Raw genomic sequence first — 25,171 nt, 5'->3', positions numbered from 1 at the left:
GTAGTAGCTTTGAGAGGTACAGCCACTGCCAAATGTGAAGCCTTAGGGGACACTTACCTGCCCCACCCACATACTGACCTGATTATTTCTCTTACTTTATTTTATTATTGTTGGCCCAAATGATATCCATTATGTTTTTAGCCTTCTTACTTTCACTATTACGAATTTCCCAGCTAGAAAGGTGGTCTTTACTCTGCAACTGTCTTTGCCCTTAATCAGCCTGGTGGTGGGTCAGATGCTCCAGATAAACTCTCTTGACCGAGGGATGAATGACCTCGCTGTTAAGTCCCTTAACTGAACCAACTAATCGACCATTCTTGCTCTATGTGGAAGTTACACATGTGTACCCACTGTCTGTAAGCATGAAGGGGTTAATTTTATGACCATACAAAAATGTAACTGCTAGCCCTGATATTGCCTAGCTAAGAATTTGTTGCCTAGATGCACCAAGGCAACTTGAGACAGATTTCCTCAATGCCTCTAGTTGCATCTAAGAGAACTACTACTTCAAAATTATTGCTTCCGCTATGGCCAGTAACGTGAGTCAAGTGAGTGTGCTGGGCCCCACCCACACCCCTGACATATTTGAGCTTTGTTTCAAAATTTAATGGACCTATTTTTAAACAAATTTTAGAGGCTGTTTTATTGATTTTAACAACAGTAGCTTCATAACATTTTAGTGTTGCAAGAAAGCATGGAAGAGGTGTACCATTTAGTATGGAAAAGCATTTTACTATGTTTAATGAAGAGATGATCACTCGATGTTACAGATCTTGAATTTATTGTAAAAGCTTGGACTGATTTAAGTGTTAAATAATTGTATTATAAAATATTTTGAGTAGTTTGACTGCACTCTCCTCAGAATATCATAATGCTTATTCTTTCCTCATGGGATATTATAGTCTGATTTAAAGTAGTTGTCACTTGACGTTTGCGCTGCGAAGTTGCGGCGTTGTCACCTCAAGCACTCGCTGGAGGCAGCCGCCTCAGCGCATCACTACCCCCGGCGATAGAAAATCGCTTTAAAGCCTGTATCTTCTACAAAAAGTAAGTAAAAAATTTCAAACCCACATATGACGTATATCTCTACAATGTCTCTCAATCTGTCAAATATCTATTCTTAATTTTAATTAGGACAAGAGTTACGTTAATTTGTTTGAAACCATTTAAATTCTCGATTTCGCAAACAGCTTCTAACTTATCACGTCATTACTGAAAAACTATTGGTGTCACAGCAAAATATTTTTTTCCATTCATTAACAAAATAATGCACTCGGCAAAGAAGCCTTAAAAGTTTTCGTAGTGCATCACGTTTCTTGTATATAAATTTCTGAAAACAGCATTTTTAAGCAACCCCATCAGTACTGAACTCGAAACAAGTATGACGTTTAAAATCTCTATCTTCTATAAATATTATGTAAATATTTTGAAATTTACGTACAATATCGGTCTCAGTGGTATCTATAAGCAAATCAAATATCTTTTCTTAATTTTAATTAGGGCCGTTGTTACATTAACTATTGAAGTGTGAGAAATTTTTGCGTCCGGAAAAGTTTTCTTCTTTAGATTGCAAATCTCGAAAACTATTACACACATTCTATAACATCTTGGTGTATATACAAAATGAAATAGAATTAAAATTCAGTCTAACTTACCGTAAGGAGATGACGAGAGCTGGCCAAACAGTATTTCTTAGTCTCACAACAAGAATAAGAATTAATCGAAATAAATTCACAAACACACTATTTAATGGCAGTAAGTACACTACACACTAATCAGACAATGCGAAAACACTGCTTAATTCAGAGTCAGAGTCAGTGGAACTATCAGTCTTGCTGCTCGTATTGACAGATATAATCAAGTCTTCGACACTTTGTTGTAAGATATCTTCATTGTTCCATGCGTCCTGTATCACTCCTTTCATGTGATGTACTACCTTCTGCCAGTCTTCCGATGTCACAATTTCAACTGCCTCTTTCAAAAGGTGTTCCACTTCGGTTAATGTAAATTTCTTATTTTCTGCAGCAATATGCCGCTTAACCTGAGCCCAAATCAGCTCTATTGCGTTGAAATGGCAATGGTAAGGAGGCAATCTGAGCACTTTATGCTCGTATTTTTTTGCTACTTCATCCACAATGTAAATCGGGTTCTTTGGCTTGTGTTGCGATACAAGTTCTAATAATTCTGCCCTTGTAAAATTACTGTCGAACTGCACCTTATGTTTCTGTAACCAGCTAACAATGTCGTTTTTCCTTGTTGCCTTTTATGGGTGCTTTGTCTTATATTACTGAATGATAAGGAGCGTTATCCATAACAATGACAGAGTTTTTTGTTAAGTTCTGGAGCACACAGTCTTCAAACCATTTCACTAAAGTATTGTGGTTCATCTCTTCATGGTAGTCGGAGGTCTTATTTGAACTGAATAGCAGCAGACAGTTTGGAATGAAACCTTTTGAATTTCTGGTATGTGCTACAATTATCCTTTTCCCTCTGCCATACTTCCGCTGATGGTACCGTCTGTCCAGCATTTTTTTAAACTGTGTCCTGCATTCACCCACGTTTCATCAAGCCAAACGATATCATCAAAGTTTGTCCCCACTAATTCTCTAAGAAAGCGGCATCGCCAGGCTGCAATATCTCGGCATTCCATTAGTAACTTTCTGCCAGAGATGGATTTATAGCGGAATCCTAACATTTTCACGACTCGTAACAAAGACGATTTACTACCCTGAAACAGGTCAGCCGCTGTGAGGGTAGCATGTAGTTTTTTGAGTGTTGGATACTCCTTCCTCGAATAAAATGCGTATATTTGACGTTGAATGCCATCTTCCTGAAAAGAATCAAGTTTTGTGACCCTCTTCTCCAGTCGCCTCTTTTTCCCAGGTGTCTCCAATTTAGATGAGTCACTTGAGCCTTCTTTCGTGAATTTCTCCTTGCAGATTCTTATTACTGATAGATCGTTAACTTGCAGAGCAGCTGCAGTTCGCTCCACCACCTTTCAAAATACTCCCTTAAGGAACACACGTATTCACGCGCCTGACTGCGAAAATCGACGCCATGTCCGCCACTTTTTGTAGGTTTCTGAGGAGTGTGCAGCCTCGGCCTCCCTCTCTTGCGACTGCTTTCATCAGACATTGTAAACACACGAAGCTAAAAGTCACTCAAATCTCTCATCCGCACATCTACAACGGCTCGCTGAGGACTGGCTGTTACAATGCCTTAGTCAGCTCGGCAGAGTGAAGTGGCAACGCAGTGGCAGCCGACAGCGCCGGCTGCCATTGGTTTATTGGTGGCGGGAGCCCTGCAGCACGTTGCCTGTCAAGTGACAACTACTTTAAATCAGACTATAGGTGATGAACATCCCACCACTTAAAATTTCCTGTGCTATCCATCATCACATTAGAAAAATGTTATGGTATCTGAGTCATTGCTGGTGAATAGGGCAGTCAGAAACAAAAGCTTTTAGAACAGGCCCATGAAGCACTGCAGAACATAAATTGTTGTTGGTGCAACTGTATGCAGAAATGAACCAGATGAAATGTTTGTTTGGTGCTAATGAATAATTTTATGTAATTCAGATTAATGTTTTATCACTATTTTGGTAATTTTCTGTTTCTCTGTTATGACCGATTGTTGTCACTGAAGTTAAATTGTCATTTTGTTTCAGTGTATGAGTAATTGTCCCCCTATAACACTGTACTTTTTGAATGATGTGTACCAAAAGGAGTTGAATACAGATAATCCACTTGGGATGAGGGGAGAAATTGCAGTTGCATTTGGAGATTTGATAAAAACAATCTGGAGTGGGCATAATGCTTACACAGTACCACATAACTTCAAAGTAAGTATTTTTGTGTGTACAAGAGATATGCTGAGAACTTAGCTAAATTATAGTATTATGCTATTATTAATTACTATTAACATAACATTGCTTGATTAGAATGTAGAACAACTGCCATGAAGAGAACATTACGCGCGCATGCGAGTTAGTGTTATATATATATATATATATATATATATATATATATATATATATATATATATATATATATATATATATATATATAAAAAAACAAAGATGAGGTGACTTACCGAACAAAAGCGCTGGCAGGTCGATAGACACACAAACAAACACAAACATACACACAAAATTCAAGCTTTCGCAACAATCTGTTGCCTCATCAGGAAAGAGGGAAGGAGAGGGGAGGACGAAAGGAAGTGGGTTTTAAGGGAGAGGGTAAGGAGTCATTCCAATCCCGGGAGCGGAAAGACTTACCTTAGGGGGAAAAAAGGACAGGTATACACTCGCACGCACGCACGCACGCACGCACGCGAGTGTATACCTGTCCTTTTTTCCCCCTAAGGTAAGTCTTTCCGCTCCCGGGATTGGAATGACTCCTTACCCTCTCCCTTAAAACCCACTTCCTTTCGTCTTCCCCTCTCCTTCCCTCTTTCCTGATGAGGCAACAATTTGTTGCGAAAGCTTGAATTTTGTGTGTATGTTTGTGTTTGTTTGTGTGTCTATCGACCTGCCAGCGCTTTTGTTCGGTAAGTCACCTCATCTTTGTTTTTATATATAATTTTTCCCACGTGGAATGTTTCCTTCTATTATATATATATATCAACCCAAACTTATACAGACCACCTTCTAACTATGCATCTGATCATGTAATGCACACACATTGCATTGTTACAAGTGTACAGACAAATCATTTGGTCAACTGTTACTAGGTTGTTTATTTATTTATTTCTTCTTAGACAATATACATTGTATGGATGTTGTAAGTGAATGTACAACTTATGGTACTAAGTCTAAATATTTTCTTAACAAGTGCCATTTTACATTACTTAATAAGCATAGGTATTTTGATGTAGAACTGAAATACATAAATACAAAGCCCTGCATACATATTACATAAATAGAAAAAGATAATTTATATTGTGAAAATAAATATACTAGGTGTGTTGATATGGAACTAGCAGTCATAAATACATAGCCATAAATACATAATACGTGAACGAGAGGGAAACGAAAATGTCAGGTATAACTTATGCTGGGTGTTCCCATCAATTCTTCGGTTTTCATTTAAGTGTAGAAACAATGTTCTTCCAAAAACAGGTTTACAGTTTTTTTTAAAAGAGTACATACTTCTAATTTCTTATATATTCTGTGGCAGCTCAATAATCAAGACTGCTCTGAACTTTCAGCTTATTCTTTCTATCGAAATGGAGGCAATGACTCAGATGATCATGAATAATGTTATTCAAGCTATAATTGTCAAGATTTTTCTGATACACATTATGGTCTGAAAAATAAACTCACAAGGAATAGTCAGAATGCCCAGGTTTTTAAATAATTCTATGCAATGAACCCATCTATTGCATTTTGTCATTATTCTTACAGCTCTCTTTTGTAATCTGAAAACTGTTTGTAGATTCTGGGTACTATTTCCCCAAAAGATTATTCCATAGCTAAGGATGGTATGCACATAACCAAGGTAAGCTGACCTTACACAGGTGTCACTGCATACTGATGCAAGAACTCTAAGCAAGTAGCATGCTGTGGAGACTCTCTTTGAGATAATCATGATGTGTTAATTCCATTTTAGTTGGCTGTTGATGTACAGACCTAGGAATTTAGTGTTAGTTACAGCTGTTATTGAAGTGTTGTGTAGTTTTAAACTTATGGACTTGTACTTCTTGTTTATTATAAAGTACATGCTGTTTGTTTTCTTAATGTTGAGAGTTACTCTGGTCTCTGTAGACCATTTGTAAACATCTACTTGTGCTTCATTGGATTTTTCCAATAGCAGGCCAGGTGTCTTGCTGGTAATCAGTATATTACTGTCATCAGCAAAAAGTACTTTTTCTCCATGCTCCACATATTGTGGGAAACCATTAATATAAATCAAGAACGATATTGGATCCAGACCACTTCCTTCTGGGACTCCTGCATTTTCCACTCTTTACACTCTGTTATTTAGGGGCGATTGGAACCATTTATTTGCCACTCCCCTAATTCCCAGATACTCCAACTTGTGTAGAAGAATGTTGTGATCAACGGTATCTAAGGCCTTTGATAGATCTAGGAAAATTCCAGTTACGTAACTGTCCTTGTCTAGTGATTCAAGAACAACTTTTGTAAACTGAGCTATTTCGGTTTCAGTGCTTCTGCCCGGTCTGAAGCCATGGTGGTGTTAACAGAGAAGATTGTATTTATTTAAGTAACTCATACGTCTATTTTTCATTAAACTATTTTGGAAAATACTGGAAGTAAAGCAATTGGCCTGTAATTTTCTGTTTTCAACATCACCATTTTTGTGAAGAGGTATGATTTTAGCTAGTTTCAGGTAGCCTGGGAAGTGGCCAGTCTTAAAAGACCCTTTAACGATGTCAGTTAAAGGCGCTTTAATGCTGTCTATGCACTCTTCATCCCGTCCTGTTGAGAGTTTGTTTTTTAATTGTTTTTTGGTACTTCTTACTTTTCTCTCAGTAGTGGGGAGCAGAACCATCTTATTTTTTTATGTAATTTTGCACTGGAATATCAGATCTTTTTGGAAATTTGCTCTTCAGGTCTTTTGCAATACTGGTGAAGTATGAGTTTATGAAGTTGATCACTGATTGTATTGCCTGATTTCTTGATTTTAATGTGTGTGTGTGTGTGTGTGTGTGTGTGTGTGTGTGTGTGTGTCCTTTTTTTATTTCCAGTCTCACATTTAACCAAAGTCCAAGCAGCTTTACTTTTGTTATTTGCATTTCTTATCAGTTTGTTATTAGCTGACTTTTTAGCTGCCTGAAGTATCTTTCTGTAAATTTTTTTTGTAGTTTTTGTAATAGCTTACAAAACCAGGGTCACTGCATGTATTATTTACAGAGCTGAGCTGTCTGAAGGTTTGGGCAGATTTTGTAATCCCACTGGTAATCCATTTTGTTTTGCTCTGTGCTCCAACAGGAAGTAGGACTTCAAATTTGAGCTTAAACAATGACATGAAATGACAGAACTTTTTGTTGGTATCTGTTTGTGCATATACATCATCCCAGGTGTTGTGACTTAACTGTACAGTAAAATTTTGCATGGCTGATTGGGAGTAGATTCTTTTGTATCCATGTAACTTGGTTGCTTTTCCCATAGGAACATTTATTTTTGCAATTTGACAAAGATGATCTGAAAGTCCCAGATTTTTGAGTACTAAGTCACAGTTTTCTGAGCCAATATCAGTGGCTACATGATCAATAGTACAGACTGAGTGTGTCATTATCCTTGTTGCAATGCTGACTAGTGATGTCATTCCAAAGCTACATAAAGTGCTCAGAAAAGCATTAGTAAGATTGTATATTTTTGCTGTGTTTAAGTTAAGATCTCCACATAGCAGGATGTTACTTTTAGTATTTGATGCCTGTTCTAGACTCTGTATTAGTTTTGCACAGTGTATATCAAAATCACCACTAGGGGAACAATATACACATAATATGACAAGGTTTTTGGGGACATTTTGAGATGACGGCTCTATTGCTGACACTTAGAAGTGTTTTTCTTCAACAAAATAGACAATGTGATTTCCAACCTTGTATTGGAGTTCATGTTTAATATAAATACATAACCCTCCCCCTTTGATTGAAACTCTACACAATAAGAAGATGCTAGTATATATGAGGGTAAAGTTACATAGGCAATTTCACTTTCCTTGCACCAGTGCTCAGTGATGTATATAACAGAGCTTTTTAGGGTTTGCAACTCGATTTCAGGCTGCTGCACTTTGTTTTTGATACACTGAATGTTTTGGTGGAACACTGTTAGACATTTAATTTTGTTCATATTGTTGTTCTTTTTACAAAAGCACAGCTACCTATATGTAGTACTTCACTACAGTTGTCACTAGACACTAATGCATTGTTTTAGCTTAAGCTACTAGAAGTATCAGCTACATTACATAAAATAATTTACAGAAGACCATTAGCTGTAAAGCCAGTTTTTTCTTGTTCAGGGCGGTTTGGATGTTGGTCTATGCTACCATTTACTCTAAAAAAACATTCGTAATACCTCTGATATTTAGAATTTTGTTTAAGTCACCTTTTTCTGCGATAATTTCTCTTATTTTGTCACACACAAGATTTTTGCCTTTGAAATTTAGGTGCAACCCTGGATTGGTATGAAGACATCTGTTCAATTTACCTATATCAACTACTCTACATTTTCCAAATGAAGCACGCAACTGTTTCATTTTGATGTTTGTTTTTCAGATCTCCTTGTTGACACACGAATTATACGTTAGGTCATACCTATTAGGTAGCGTTGTAACTATTGTGTTACAAGATTTATTAACTTCTAAAAAGTTTTTCAGGCTTTTGAAGCAATTTTGCACCCCATTTCTTGTGATGTCGTTGGTAACAGCTATGCACTCAACATATTCCTTTTCACCTTCCATTTTTCCCTGCAGGTTAACATCGGTAACATGTTTCATGCTTGCACCAGGTTTTACTAATCCTACTGCTTTGAAGTCTTTGTTATATTCTTGTAAAGTTCTCTCCAGGTTTCTGCTTTGGCTGTCCATCTGAGACAGGGCATAAAATTTACTTTACTTCCTACTTTACTACCTGTCATTTCATATTACTGTGAAAATGATCAGTGGATTCCATGGCTGTATATTGAACACATATCTGAGCCACTGACAGCTTTAGTGATGACTAATGGTCATTTTTTTCCATCTAACTGTGAACATCACTAACCTGCACAAATTTTGTTGGATTATTTATGATGAAATTCATAAATGAATATATTTTGAAAGCACAGTTAGAATACCTAAATTCTTGAAGGGACATCTGTTATGAGATGACCCGTGTGTAAATATCACATATTATTATGTGCAGTTGGTGCTTTATGACTAGTGAGTTCTCCTAGGAAAATTTACCATAAGTCATTAATAAACAGTAATATGTAAATTACATTGAGATATTCATTTGTTTCTGAAACTATCAATTATGAGAAGAGCAAAAAACTGCTCAACTTAGCTGCACAAGCAGTTCATTAATATGTTTCTTCCTATTCAAATTTTCATAAACAAGTATAGCAAAAACCCTGGAACATTGTGACCAATTCATCGACTCATATTCATGCTACATTTATCATTGGCGGTTTTCTATTTGCTGTGCAGAACTAAATATATTTTTCTGTAATCAAGGGAAAATCGATTTGCTGAGAATCACTTAATAATAAGTGAAAAATGCTATAACAGTAAATTCAGTTGCTGTCTGTCTAAGAGGAGTAATTCTAACACTTGTTGTTTGAAAAATGTACCAACTTCTTCTTCTTCTTCTTCTTCTTCTTCTTCTTCTTCTTCTTCATCATCTCCCTTGCATTTTCCCATGTCTCTACACGGTCGGCATCATCATATGGCTTTTGAAAATGTTAGTGACGGTAGCCAGATGCCCTTCCTAATGCCATCACCCCCCCCCCCCCCCCCCCCCAAATGCAAATTGTGTGTACGTATCATGTTAAAGTGTGAGAATATTTTCTTATTTTTGTATGACATGTATCTGAGGTGAGATGTGGATACCAGTCTGGTATTGACATAGTTGGAAACTGCCTAAAAACCACTGACTGGCTTACCAGTCCTCGTCGTTAGTCTGTGAGTTGGAGTCGACCTAAATGCAGGCACACTTTTCCACTAGATGGCGCTGTATGCATCATAATGTAAATGGGTTTGGCTACAAATGACAGATGAATCGAAACATGATGGCTATGGTATGAGTAGCACGTTACACCAACCATACTGTGCAATGTGCATGACCCCACAAGTTTGGCATTTACAGTTATTGCACTGTTAGTTGAGCAATCCCATCCACTATGGCAACATTGTATCAAACCAGATGGGAAAAATTGGTTTTTAATTGTTCTGAGCCCAAAAGCCATGTAAAAGCAACAGTGACATTGGTTTTTAATTGTTGTGAGACTTGCACAAGATATGTTCAGTATGCTGTCCACCATTTTCTGCCACAAGTCGAAATCAAGATACAGCATGTTCCACAACAGATGAAAGTATCTCAGGGGTCACATTCAGAATGCTTTGTGTAATTTTTGCCTTCAGTTCAGCTATGTTTGTAATTGGAATGCTAAACACAGCATTTATCAGATAGCTGCACACCCAGAAGTCACATGGATTAAAATCAGGGGGTCTGGATTGCCAGGCTGTAGGGAAAAGACAGTTCATAATTCTAGCATTTCCAAAATGCCTCTGTAACACTGGCTGTGCTGTGTGCAGAGGAATGCCATATTACATAAAAATGGCCCTACTCATACATTCATGCTGTTGAAGGGTTGGAATCATGGTGCGAAAAAGACTCTCATAGCTTAAATTTACATTCTTGAGAGAAAAAAACCCTTGTTTCACAAAGTGCCTAGCATCCAGTGCATGTTGCTCTATCGATTATTCATATGATTCTGAAATGCATTCCTGTTGGTTTTTGAACATTTTTGAACACAGTCTGAATTGATTTCTGAATAAATCATAAGTTGATTTTTGAATGCGTGTATAGTGTACATGATGTCTCTGCCAGGGGAATCCCCATTGCATCTAGAAATAAACTTTCCTGCAGACAAAAGGGGACGGTGTTATACGAGCTGAGTGGAATAAATCCGAATAGGTGAACACCAGTCACTGTTTATGTGGTTGACTGGGTTTGAGAATGACCAGCATTGTTATAATTACTAGCGAAATCCATAGATTCAGACTACCGGAGTGGAAATAAATGACTAACAGGAATAACGGGTAAAAAAGATTGCATATTATCTTTTCGGTGCATCCAAGAAAATGAAATTTTGACAGGAAATTTTTGGCCAGACCACTACACTAGTAAGGGCCAGTTGTACAGTCCCCAGCTAGCAGCAGCATTCACATAATTATGGAAGGCTAAAATATGTTATTAGTTCCAGATTTTATTTTGTTTCCACTTTTCTGACAGTGAAGCATTAATTGCCTTGCACAACCAAATTATTTTTGTTGGTTTACCGAAAAAAATTGGCTTTTATTAATCTTTTCCACAGAGGCAGTCAGTTTATTTGAAACAAAGTGTTTAATGCCACACTATTGGCTAGTTTCAAGTGTTCGCTTCATTTCAAGTGCATATTTTCATCTCCTATCACATATGGCATTATGCCATAATAAAGAACCAAACATGAGATAATACAGTACTGGTACTACAAGAAAATTTACATCCAAAACTGGACATACAAATGTGCACTTTAAGCTGAATTATGCATTTTAGTATGGTTCACGAAATTCCGATGCTCTTGGAATATCCTCTAATGTCTTGTTGCTTTTATGACATTATGTAAGATCTTTAAATGTTTTACATGTATGAACATACGGGCTTCCTGTATCATCATAGCTGCATAAGTGCGGTGACACCTATTATCTGGTGCCCTTTGGCTACTGCTGAAATGAAACTATTTCTAACAGGTCGCGGGAAAATATTGCGAATGGTTGTTTGAAAAGTGTTACTTCCAAAGTAAATTTTCTTTTACACAAGATGAACTATGTGTGAGTGTGTGTGAAGAATTTCTTAAATCACAGAACGTTTGACTTCCATTTAAAAATCAACTCTTCGAGGACGACCATTTAAAAGAATTTCAAGCCCAGAAGATCAGCCATTTATGTCATTGTTAAAAATTTTACTGGCACATTTGTGTGACTTATCTTAAAGTGTAACATGCGCAAAAAAGATCAACCTTTTGTGTGAAAGCTTAGCTTCTCTTTCAGCTAATTAATCTGTGAGATCTTTTCTTGTAGCAACACTATGTAAATAAATTTAAACCATTAAGTTTTCCTATTTGTGTGCTCACGCTACTTAACAGTGATGTTGCTATTGGCTGACTACATCACGTGTCCTATGCTCTGAATATCTACTGTCATTGGCTGGTGAAATTACGTGACATGAGCAATGACTGGCCTAGAAAAGTGCATCGCAATCTTGAATTCAATGCTTCAGAAAGTATCATGCGGTGTTTGGTGGAATTCAAATTTATACTTTTGAAGTACAATAAAAATGGAATGTACTTCAAACATCTTTCCAAAATGTGTCTTCCCCCCCCCTCTGAATATAGTTTTCTGAAATGCCGGGAAATTCTACGCTGGTGTATAAAACTATAACCAATCAAAGGATTCATAAGTTTTACAGTTCCCAGGAGATGTATACTGCCACTTAACTCAGAAAGAGTGTATTATCACCTGGGAGAAAGCATATTTTTAACTGGGAAATCCGGGAATTTTTTTTTCCTTGTCCGTGTATACACCCTGTGTATTCCAGATCACAAGTTTTGCCTTCATAGCAGTGTCTTATGAAGGCATGAGTATGAGTTTGAAAACGAGTCTGGCATGGTTTTCTTATGTCAAGAAGCTTCACAATAGCATATGCTCGATTTTGCAGTGAAAGATTCATTTTGAACCTTGAATCTTTTTTGTTGTCACAGTCGAGTATACTTGACATAAAAGTATTGTGCTGCATCATAATGTAAAAACCTGTACTGGGGAAACCAACATTTCAGCGGAAGTTCTGGGTATACCCAGAAGAAGGCATCTGTAACCGTGAGCAAAATGTTGGTTTCTCCAATATAGTTGTTTACATTATGGTGTGGTACCATACTCCGAAATATTTTATGTCAACTGACTATCTGTGGAAGCCTATGCAATCAAGTGTACTTGTTGCATCCCTGGCTAATATGAGGTTACTCCCTTTTATCCAACTATAACGACAACTGTTTGATTGTTATCTTTGATTTTTCTCCTTTTTTTTTTTTTTTAGATGAATTGTTTAAAATTCTTCTATAAAACTGACAGAGTTAGAATCCAAATGTCTCGGTTGAAAACCAAGGTAAATAATGATCACTTTTGAAATATTTTTAATGCTCATCTGACGGGTGTTTGTACAAGCAGTAATGACTTCAGTTCTTCTGTTGCATGGAACTTGTTTTGATGATATGCTTTGCAGTAAATTTCAACCAGTAACATTTTCATACTGTAGTATATGAAGGGCCTTGGGTGCCTATTAAATTTTTACATGATATTTGTGCGTCACATACATAATTTTTCTTTTTCATTTAACTGCAGCACCAGGTAGGAAAATTTGCTCCACAATTCTCAGGATATCAACAGCATGACTCCCAAGAACTGTTAACCTTTTTATTGGATGGGTTGCATGAGGACCTAAATCGAATTAGACAGAAGCCATACATTGAGCTACGCGATGCTGATGGACGTCCAGATAAAGTGAGTATGTTTAATTTAATATTGTTACACAGTAAATATCTACTATAATTTGGAAGTTGTTCAGATTAGTGTGGTTATTATTCCATTGTGTGTAATGATGCCAGAAGTTTCTAATTATTACTTGTGAAGTAAGTGACAGGCCTATACAACAAAAGTACCACTCTGTTGAATTTACTGCTAGTATGATCTGAGGTTCAGTCCTCATTTGGTTCACATTTGGGGGAAGAAACTGACGTAAAATGATGCTGGCATGATAAGTAGTGTTTACAAACATTATGTAGTTAAGTTTCTTGACGCCAGGGTGCTCTACTTAGTGGATTTAAACTGGTAAGTGTGTAAAAGTGGGAAGACTTCATTCTGTATCTCCTGCCGCTACCAAACTACTCTGCATGGTGGCTGACAGGAGTAACTAGGTTTGTATGAATAAAGGTATCATGACCAATCACAACCATTTCCAAACTGTCTCTACATCACATGCGCAGTTTTATGATTGTTGTAATTGTTCTCACATCTCTGTCAAACCATATGTAGTGTGTTTCGCCTTTTGGCCACTTGTAGCACTAGTTGACATTTTCATTCGATTTGCGCTGCTTAAATGTTTTGCCTTTCCTTAATCTAAGGAGAAAATCTAAGGAGAAAATATAAAAATTCAGTAAGTGAAACAGGCAAAAAGGAATACAAACGTCTCAAAAATGAGATCGACAGGAAGTGCAAAATGGCTAAGCAGGGATGGCTAGAGGACAAATGTAAGGATGTAGAGGCCTATCTCACTAGGGGTAAGATAGATACTGCTTACAGGAAGATTAAAGAGACCTTTGGAGATAAGAGAACGACTTGTATGAATATCAAGAGCTCAGATGGAAACCCAGTTCTAAGCAAAGAAGGGAAAGCAGAAAGGTGGAAGGAGTATATAGAGGGTCTATACAAGGGCGATGTACTTGAGGACAATATTATGGAAATGGAAGAGGATGTAGATGAAGATGAAATGGGAGATATGATACTGCGTGAAGAGTTTGACAGAGCACTGAAAGACCTGAGTCGAAACAAGGCCCCCGGAGTAGACAATATTCCATTGGAACTACTGACGGCCGTGGGAGAGCCAGTCCTGACAAAACTCTACCATCTGGTGAGAAAGATGTATGAAACAGGCGAAATACCCTCAGACTTCAAGAAGAATATAATAATTCCAATCCCAAAGAAAGCAGGTGTTGACAGATGTGAAAATTACCGAACTATCAGCTTAATAAGTCACAGCTGCAAAATACTAACACGAATTCTTTACAGACGAATGGAAAAACTAGTAGAAGCCAACCTCGGGGAAGATCAGTTTGGATTCCGTAGAAACACTGGAACACGTGAGGCAATACTGACCTTACGACTTATCTTAGAAGAAAGATTAAGGAAAGGCAAACCTACGTTTCTAGCATTTGTAGACTTAGAGAAAGCTTTTGACAATGTTGACTGGAATACTCTCTTTCAAATTCTAAAGGTGGCAGGGGTAAAATACAGGGAGCGAAAGGCTATTTACAATTTGTACAGAAACCAGATGGCAGTTATAAGAGTCGAGGGACATGAAAGGGAAGCAGTGGTTGGGAAGGGAGTAAGACAGGGTTGTAGCCTCTCCCCGATGTTGTTCAATCTGTATATTGAGCAAGCAGTAAAGGAAACAAAAGAAAAATTCGGAGTAGGTATTAAAATTCATGGAGAAGAAATAAAAACTTTGAGGTTCGCCGATGACATTGTAATTCTGTCAGAGACAGCAAAGGACTTGGAAGAGCAGTTGAATGGAATGGACAGTGTCTTGAAAGGAGGATATAAGATGAACATCAACAAAAGCAAAACAAGGATAATGGAATGTAGTCTAATTAAGTCGGGTGATGCTGAGGGAATTAGATTAGGAAATGAGGCACTTAAAGTAGTAAAGGAGTTTTGCTATTTGGGGAGCAAAATAACTGATGATGGTCGAAGTAGAGAGGATATAAAATGTAGGCTGGCAATGGCAAGGAAAGCGTTTCTGAAGAAGAGAAATTTGTTAACATCCAGTATTGATTTAAGTGTCAGGAAGTCATTTCTGAAAGTATTCGTATGGAGTGTAGCCATGTATGGAAGTGAAACATGGACGATAAATAGTTTGGACAAGAAGAGAATAGAAGCTTTCGAAATGTGGTGCTACAGAAGAATGCTGAAGATTAGATGGGTAGATCACATAACTAATGAGGAAGTATTGAATAGGATTGGGGAGAAGAGAAGTTTGTGGCACAACTTGACCAGAAGAAGGGATCGGTTGGTAGGACATGTTCTGAGGCATCAAGGGATCACCAATTTAGTATTGGAGGGCAGCGTGGAGGGTAAAAATCGTAGAGGGAGACCAAGAGATGAATACACTAAGCAGATTCAGAAGGATGTAGGTTGCAGTAGGTACTGGGAGATGAAAAAGCTTGCACAGGATAGAGTAGCATGGAGAGCTGCATCAAACCAGTCTCACGACTGAAGACCACAACAACAACAACAAATGTTTTCAGTTTAAACACAGTGCTAATTCATATGTTCTCATGCTGAGCAGAACGTGTTTCAAGTATTTATTCTCATTGTTAATTGCAATTTTTAAGTTTGTATTTTTTGTGATGTTACACAAAAAATAGTGTGTGTGTGTGTGTGTGTGTGTGTGTGTGTGTGTGTGTGTGTGTGTGTGTGTGTGTGTGTGTGTGTGTGTGTGCGCGCGCGCGCGTGCGTGCGTGCGTGGTTATCTACATAATTGAGGAAGCACACTACAGGATAACCTCAAAAAGACGACTACAGTTAAAGATATGCAGAACAACACATATCAAACACCACACAAAACACTTACTTAAATATTTGCACTTGATATCAAGAAAAAATTCTCGAAACACACTGTGCTAAGCATAAAAAAATATGTGACTGATTCAGTGTTTCATTATTTAAATAATGAATGACAGCTGCAGACATTCCAATAACGTCAATAATGGCATATGAAATTGAGTCAAACGTTTCTGCTTCCCAGTTATCAGTTCCCATAATATCAGAAGTTTTTATTAGATAATAAACTATTATTAGATAATAAATAAGTCTCTGATATGAGTATTTTGATGCCTATTATGTGCACATACATAAAATGCAAGGGGTTATACTAGACATAGCTTTTACAGCTTAAAATGTTATTTCCCACATTTTACATTTTCTTGCATTTTACACCATTTTTTATAAAGTTCCTTGAAAAGTGTAAAAGTGGGGTTTCACTGTACAAAAAGATGGTTATTGCATGCAAACAATATGATAGTTGCACCTGTACTATTCCCTTATGTGTTGTAGCATTACCCTGTATATGATTTTCACTGTTAGTGTGGTTTTCTTGTGATGATAATTCATAGATACAAACAGCAGTCTTTTTAATTGTGCTAATTTGAATCTACAGTCTGATTTACTGCCAAGATTTCGTTATGGGATACAGCATATTCCTGTTGTAAAATGTTTTATGAAGTTTAACCATCACATCTTTGGAGTTATGGTTCTGAGATAACAAATTTTCCAGTGAAAAAATACTGATACGTGTAAAGAAAGCTTGAAGTGTGGGAGAAATATATAAGCTAAAGTATATGTTATGAGTATTTTGGTCTCCTAGTAATTTACTCAGACTTTCATTAGACTGATTGAGCAGTTTGTTCTGATGTAAAGTATTAACTGTACAGTAATATTTTAACATAATTTTATAATAATAAACAGTTATGCAATAATGTTTTCTTTTTACATATTGTTGTATATCTGATGTCTTTCCAGAACATTTATTGTCATCAAATTATGTTGCTTGAGATTTTAATTTTGCGGAAGTGATTAGAAGTAATAGATTATGTTAAATTGTAAATGCTAACCATATCATATTTTCCAAGAATTATGTAGGACTAAACTAAGTATGTGTTATCTGAATTTGGAATCTTTGTATTAGAACAATCATTGACCAGAAAAAAGTGCTGTAGTGTGAGGATAGTACACATTTTTTTATGCACTCGTTAAGTGTCACCATAGTTTATAAGCACCACCCTCTCTGTGTTTTCACAGGAAGTTGCAGAAGAGTCGTGGAAAAATTATCGTAGACGAAATGATTCCATTATTGTTGATGTATTCCACGGGCTGTTAAAATCTACTGTTGTCTGCCCAGAATGTTCGAAGGTTTCAATAACATTCGATCCATTTTGCTATTTGTCTCTGCCTCTACCTATCAGAAGGGAACGGGTAATTGAGGTAAGTCATATAGTATAAAAGAATTTGGTCCTGTTTGAAAATTATGCATACTACTGTGGAAAATTAGGAATTGTTTTAGTACACAAAACTGGGAATATTAGATGACAATGTGGAAAAACAGCAGTCAGTCACTTATTTAAAAATAATTTAAATTCTAACTATTTTTGTTGAAATTCCCATCTATTTTTTTGTTAGTAAATGATTAGACACACAAATTTGTAAGGTTGTAATGCTACATGAGTGAAGACAAACCGAGCTTTAGTTCTCTGGAACTGACTGTTAAAAAAAAAAGTGTTTGATTGGGAACGTTTTGACTAGAACATTCACTTTTGCAAGAACCTCAACACCTTTTTCTTCCAAAATATTCTTAGTTTTCTTCGTTTGGCTGGATTTACACTTTCAAAAATAATTTGTCCTGTTGAAAAGGAGCAGCATTTTCGTGTGGGTGAACTGAATGCATTTCTGATTTAAAATGTTTCTGGACATTGTTTGTCTTTTCTCACCCAGTTTGATGATTACAGAATCTGCAGATTATTAATTTCGACCTTTCGTGGGCAACCCATGTTTGACAGTGCTACAGATAGAACTGACAAGACACTTAGAGTAGAAGTAAAATTGAATATGTGGTAACTCTATTTTAACATTAGGGGAAGAATATCGGCACACAGTCAAAAAAGTTATAGATTTTGTTACCCAGTCCCTATAGCACAGAGTGTGGGCACTGTAGGCTATTGTGGCTGTTGGCCGTGAGTGTAAATGCACTAGAATTTGGCTGCCGCAGGGGAGAGGAAAGATACGAGGGAAGAAGCTCCACCTCCATTTCTCTGCTTCACTTATTTCAGAATAAGAAAAGAAAATGATCAATGCACAACATAAAAGCATTCGGGGGTGCCTGCTGCACACTGGCTTGTTTAGGTTAGTGGAGTATTCCTAATGACGTAGTCCTGGCCCGGCCTCTAACGATATTCGATGCAACCATAATTTGAAAGATCTTCCAACTAATTTGCCATGTTAAAAGTGTCTGCATTGTACCATCTCTTGAGCTTTAGCTACCCCCCCCCCCCCCCCCCCCCACACACACACACCTTTGTTATAAAATGCCAGGTTCCATGGCTGAGTACTGTGTTGCATTATGCAGCATGTATTTTAACTAGACCATTCAACTGCCCACAGTCAGCATGGCACCAGATCACCGAGCACTTCGATCCGTCATTTCATTTGTACACTTTTTATTTTGCAAACAGGTTCTTACACACATTCCAAATTGAGCTTTGCCAGTACAATACCAGTAATTGAAAATAGGTTACATTTTTTATCTTTATATGCAGAAAATAAAGATATTTCAGCCTGTATCTGATAAAATAGTTCACCTGGACACAAGTAGCTATAAAATAGTGTCTATTAAGTAATTTTGTATTTTGAGGCAGAATTTACTTCTATTTCACATTTATTGTAAGATGTGAATTTTTCTGGTCAATCATCCATTGTTTAAGCTGAAAATGCAGGAGTGCCACTGTGGTTGGAATACAAATAATAAGAGGTGTAGAGGTAGCTTCTTGCTGTATAGTTGAGGCATTGAGCTGTTAACAGGAACATAAGCTAGATTGAAAAATCTACCAAGCTTTTGAAAAATGTACTTCTGCGCGCGCGCCCACACACACACACACACACACACACACACACACACACACATACACACACACTCTTATAGTGTTGTGGCACTGCAGGCTGATTGGTTTGAGTTTTGTGTCAGGTGAAATGGGTGAGATGAGCAAGAACGCAGTGAGGGGAAGGTAGGGGTGGAGTGTTGGGAAGCTGATGGCTGGGAGGGAGATGCAGCGCAAGAAGAGAAAGCTGCTTGATGAATTGAAAGAAGTGGGGTAGAAAGAGAGCTGGAATAGAGCAAAGGAAGAGGCAGACCCATGTGAGTTTAGAATAATGGATTAAAGTGGGAGATATGGGGACAGGGGTTCAGATGGCTTTGGAATATGGGTAGTGGATAATGAGGCCAGGTGGACTGTGGTGTGGAGGAGTTTGTTCTAAGGACAATTCCCATCTCCGTTATTCCGGAAAGCCAATATTGTTTGGAAGGGTCCAGCCAGCAAGGGTTGTGAAGCAGCCACCGAAGTTGAGCTTGTGCTTGTCAGTATTTTCTTCCACTGGGTTGTCAACTCCGCTCTTTACCTCAGTTTGATAGTGCCTATTCATGTGGGTGGGCAGCTGGTTGGTGGCTGTGCTCACGTTGAAGACTGTGCAGAAGTCTTAGCAGATTCGCTGTATGACACGACTGGTTTCATAGATGCCTATGGCTCTAATAGGATAGGCTGTGCTTGTGTTAGTAGTGGAGTGTGATGCCCAGTGCGGAGGAAGAAGACAGTTCTTGTACTTGGATCTTTCACAGCGGTGCAACCCATATGGCAAGGTTTTGGGAGGAGATATGCTGCAGGGACGCACCAAGAAATTTTGTAGATTGATTGGACAGTGGAATATCAATTTTGAAGAGGTGTGAAGTATTGGGAGAAGTTTCTTCCCCAATGTCAGGGTGCAATGCAATATTGTTGAAGCACTGGTGGGGGATGTGGGGTGATAATGAGTAAAATTAGGAGGGGGGGGGGGGGCGGCTCCATTTCTATGCACCTAGTTCATGGTTGTGGCTGGGGTATTAGAAGCATTTGTGTGGACAGCATGGCAGATCTATTTGTGGCCCAGGTTTGGAAGGTAATTTCTGTCAATGAAGTCCTTAGTAAGACCTCTTTGATACTAAGTGAGAGGATCGATTGTCAGTGCAGATGCATCGCCTGTTGTCAGCTAAACTGAATTGGCTTCTCTTTCATTTGCTGAGAGCTTTGCATTCGACCTAAAAACAAAGCTGAGGACAAGTTGAACCTAAGAAAATTCTGATAGATAACCAGGGAGTGGTTGAGTGGGCATTAGAGAGGGTCACAATTGGGTGGAGGTGTAAACCTGTCCTGTGCAGCCACCTAGCACATCCTATTCCAGTTCAATCACAGGGATATTCTGCTGTATCAGATGTAAGGCCATATATAAAAGCGATTGTGACATAACACCAACTCTGCTATAACTCCTGCATAGTGTGGATATGACCACCAATCAGATATTCACAGAAATGAATTGTCACTGCCAAACTATGGCCAACAGCAAAATTTATTATCCAGGAATAGAACATACTGAGTGAAAAAGGCTCAACTTCAGTGACTGCTTCAGCACTCATTTCATCCAGGTTTCCCCCTCCCCAATGCATCACTGAATAATGTAAATGGGAGCTGCGTACTTCTATCCCACAAGCCTCCTTGCCTCAAGATTTCAGTAGCGTAGCTGCCATCTCACACCCACCATCACCTCTGTCTCCATGCCTCTCCAACTTCAATCCATTATGCCACACTCAATCTTTTTTTTTTTTTCTCTCTGTGGCCACGTTCTTCCCCCTTATTGCAGCTGTTGAATCATGATCATGTGATAACTTAACCAAGTATGTAACTGAATAAATTATTACAGACTGCGTAATATGGAAGTTCTTTGAGATGCCGAGCATGGCAGAAATAAGTTTTTGCAAAATGAATACTGAAAACTTTTGAATAATTGTTAGTCCATAAAATCACAGGTATAGATCGTTAGGAAATGTCATCTAGAAATTTGTACTTTGTATAAACTTATGAAGGATGGGGTTGGGTTGTTGTGGGGGAGGAGACCAGACAGCGAGGTCTTCAGTCTCATCAGATTAGGGAAGGATGAGGAAGGAAGTCGGCCGTGCCCTTTCAAAGGAACCATCCCGGCCTTTGCCTGGAGCGATTTAGGGAAATCACGGAAAACCTAAATCAGGATGGCCAGACGTCGGATTGAACCATTGTCCTCTCGAGTGCGAGTCCAGTGTGCTAAAAAACTTATGAAAGATGCATATACTTTATCCTCATGCTGTTTCCTTTTTAAAATTTCTTTTAGAAATACAAAGCCACACTCAACTGCTTTTATTTTCAGTAATATTTTATTCTTTAATAATTGCACTTAAGTGGTAGTGTTAAGAGTGCACATATTAATTTATTGGTATAAAGCATGTGTACTTGTCCTTCCAGGACATAATTATAAAAATAAGTAAATGAAGTGGCTATTTAATTTGCAATGCATATATTCCTGTGTAGGGATGTAAATTGCTCTAATAAAAATTAAAATTCTAACATGATTGTATTTTTTCTAGGTTACATTTGTGCCACATGATACTACAAACAAGATATGTAAATACCGATTAAACATGATACGGAAGGGTACTATACAAACATTGTTAACTGCATTCAGTAGTATGACTAGAATTAAAACAGAACACTTAATTGTGGCTGAAATTCAGAGCCACCATTTCCATAAGTTTTACACTGTCAATGATCCTTTGGATAGCATTGATGAAAAGGATGAAATATTTATGTAAGTATTTTGCTTTTTTCACTGTCTTTTAACTATCTGCCATATGTATTTGAATCTATGCGAGCATTGTGGTGATATTTTTAAAATCTCTATCTAGATTTACTTTTACAGCTTTGTACTCTCTGTACATTCTTATGTTTATAATTCCATATATAGTTTTCTTGTAAGATGAAGTACTGTGGTAAACTGAGCTAGGGGAACCATGCCCATCTGTTATCTACAATACTGTTTGTGAAACAGGAAACACCCATGCAAAAAGGGCTAAATTCATGCAAACTTGAAGGATGTGCAAAGCAGTATGTTAGCAATAAATGATTAAGATTACAAAGGGATGATATACATGTGGGCCCAAATGATCAGTGTGTGGAACACAGATTTATTACATTTTGACTCGTACAGGGAGTGTTGCCACTAGAGTTTGTATTGTAGTGTATTGTATTGAATTTTGTGTGTGTGTGTGTGTGTGTGTGTGTGTGTGTGTGTGAGAGAGAGAGAGAGAGAGAGAGAGAGAGAGAGAGAGAGAGAGAGAGAGAGAGTTGTTGAGGTTTGTATGAGACAATGAGGGGGATATGGCTGTACAATGTGCCAACGGATGATGACTGCCACATTGTCCTCCATGATCTCAGTGATTTGTAAAATTTCTTTAATAATATTGATATGATACTGAAGCATCCCAGTGGATATGTTTACATTGGTGATTCAGTGCTGGAAACTGAGGGTTGGACTGGTGGTGCATATCCCACTGCATGTCTTCCATTATCCAAAAACCTCAAACATTTAAATGTAACATGACTACAGATGTCACAACAGTGTAGCAGCGTGCTTTACAAAACTGTGAATGTGGACCAACAAGGGTGCTGCACTTTGACACTGCAGCAGCCTGACGTGAACATGGGTCAAGTGACAAACTGGAATCAGAGAAGTTTTTGGGATGTGGGAAACTACCCTGAGGGATGCTTAAATTCAAGGATGCTGCATGACCATGGATCTACAGTTGGTCACATTTAGAGGTTGCTGTCCATTACGAGAATACGTGCCATCAAAACCAGGTAGTTACGGAATAAAGTTCTATGCAAATTGTGACAGTTGAACAAGCTACTGCTGGAAAATGAAAGTATTTGGGAAAGGAGGAAGAAATCAGAGCCGTGTGACTTGGAGAGAATGTTGTAAAAACCCTAGTGATTGAACTTGTGGACGTATATCACCTGTGATAACTGTTTTATATCTCTTGATTCAACCCGTTATTTGTTGTGAATAGAATATTCAGTTCTAGCCAAAAAAAAAAATAAATAAATAAAACAGGTGAATTGTCTGTTGATTTTATTACACCTAAAGGATGTGAGGTACACTGTATCTTATTTGGTTTTCTTATGTGCCTAACAAGAACAAAGTTGCTACTGCCTTTAGCACTCTTATTGACCAACGAACAGTATTGTCATCAGAAGTATGACGACGTACAATGTCCCAAAGGTGGCATTCACATCATGGCCCAGAAGATGTGGTCCTCATCATGGTTGATGTAATTGTAATGAAAGCAAACATAATTTGGATGATGCTTGTTACAATTTTTTTTTTTAAAAAAAGGAGAGAGACACTGGACTTTCATCATTAAGTTAGGAAAGCAACTGGCAGGGGTAAAGAAGTCAATGAATTCATTAGTAGCACCATATTCAGGAAGGGCAGCGAAACCCCCAGCTAAGAAGAGATAATGTGCATGTGCATATTGTGTAGAGAAGAAAGGTAGAAAAGTAGAAAAAGTCAAATTATAAGTGCACCAAACCTTTGTGCTCAGAACAATCTGCTATTAACTGTGGACCCTGCACAAATTTATAATAAGAATTATATTATAAAAACACTTGGTGTAGAATGAGAATAAACTATGTCTTAAAAAGGCACCTGTAAAACCAAAAAAATTATGTTTTTTAAAATGTAAATTTTAAATAAATAAAATTATTTTAAAAGTATTTACATGTCAAAGGTGGTTCATGCCATAAGTAGTCAAAATAGTGTCAATTCATACTACATGGGTGTAGAGGCATTGTACAGATTTTCTGGTAAGCAGAGCATTAATTTCTCATTTCCTAAGCTAATTCCCTCAGCATTGCCTAATTTGATTAAACTCTATACCATTGTTTTACTTTTGTTAGTGCTTATCTTTGTAAGTACATTTCAAGACATAATACATACTGTTCAGCTGCTTTTCCAAGTCCTTTGCTGCCTTTGGAAGAATTACAATGTCATTGGCAAACTTTGGAGTTTTTAATTATTCCCCGTGGAGTGAAATTCCATTTCCAAATTTCTCCTTGATTTCCTTTACTGCTATCTCAGTGCACAGATCAAATAACATCAGGGATACGCTAAAATGCTGTCTCACTCCTTTCTCAACTATGACGTCCCTTTCATATCCCTCAATTCTTAAAGTTGCAGTTTCTTTAAAAGTTGTAAATAACATTTGGCTCCATGTATTTTGTTGCTTCTACCTTCAGAATTTCAAAGAGTGCAGTCCAGTCAACACTGGCAAAAGCTTTCTCTGAATCTACAAATGCTATAACCATAGGTTTGCCTCTCTTTAACGTATCTTCTAGGGTAATTTGTAGTGTCAGTATTGTCTTGTGTGTTCCTACATTGCTCCTGTGCTCAAGCCACTCTTCCCCAAGGTTGGTGCTCAGCAAGATGGCACAGTGCTTAGCACACTGGACCCACATTTGGGATGACAGTCTGGCCATCTAGATTTAGGTCATTGATGATTTCCCTAAATCGCTCCAGGTAAATGCATGAATGGTTCCTTTGAAAAAGGACATGGCTGATTTCATCTCCCCTCCTTTTGTAATCCCACCGTCTGTAATGACTGCACTGTAGACAGGATACTTAACTCTAATCTTCTCTCCTTCCGTCCTTCATATCACCTTGTGCCAGTTTTTATATTCTTCTGTTAACAGTGCATATCAATAGTTTGCAACAATGACTTGTTAAACTGATGGTTCAGTAATATTCACAACTGTCAGCAACAGCCTTCCTTGGAATTGAAATAATTAAATTTGGTTTGAAGGCATTTCACATATCTTGTATATTTTGCACACCAGGTGGAATAATTTTGTCATGGTTGACTCTCCCAGGGATCTCAGTAATTCTGAGGGAATGTCATCTATTTCACAGGATTTATTACCATTTAGATCTTTCAGTTCTTTGTCAAATTTCCCCTCCCCAGTATCATGTCT

The 25,171-nt window shown here is 37.6% G+C and overlaps 1 protein-coding gene across 4 annotated transcripts in view; it reads left to right on the top strand.

Annotated features, from left to right (window-relative positions):
- The window catches only part of LOC126471102 (ubiquitin carboxyl-terminal hydrolase 15-like), a 184,954-nt gene that overhangs the window by 90,641 nt on the left and 69,142 nt on the right, over positions 1-25,171 (top strand). For all 4 annotated transcript variants that reach the window (XM_050099175.1, XM_050099179.1, XM_050099178.1 and 1 more), the window contains exons 8-11: positions 3,668-3,841; positions 13,104-13,262; positions 17,337-17,519; positions 21,733-21,953. In XM_050099175.1, coding sequence (XP_049955132.1) covers positions 3,668-3,841; positions 13,104-13,262; positions 17,337-17,519; positions 21,733-21,953 — 737 coding nt within the window. The remainder of the gene's footprint in view (positions 1-3,667; positions 3,842-13,103; positions 13,263-17,336; positions 17,520-21,732; positions 21,954-25,171) is intronic.

This window comes from Schistocerca serialis, chromosome 3 (assembly GCF_023864345.2).
Source record: "Schistocerca serialis cubense isolate TAMUIC-IGC-003099 chromosome 3, iqSchSeri2.2, whole genome shotgun sequence".
NCBI classification, from domain to species: domain Eukaryota; kingdom Metazoa; phylum Arthropoda; class Insecta; order Orthoptera; family Acrididae; genus Schistocerca; species Schistocerca serialis.
The sequence above is the reverse complement of the archived record's forward strand: the minus strand, read 5'-3'. Positions and strand labels throughout refer to the sequence as shown.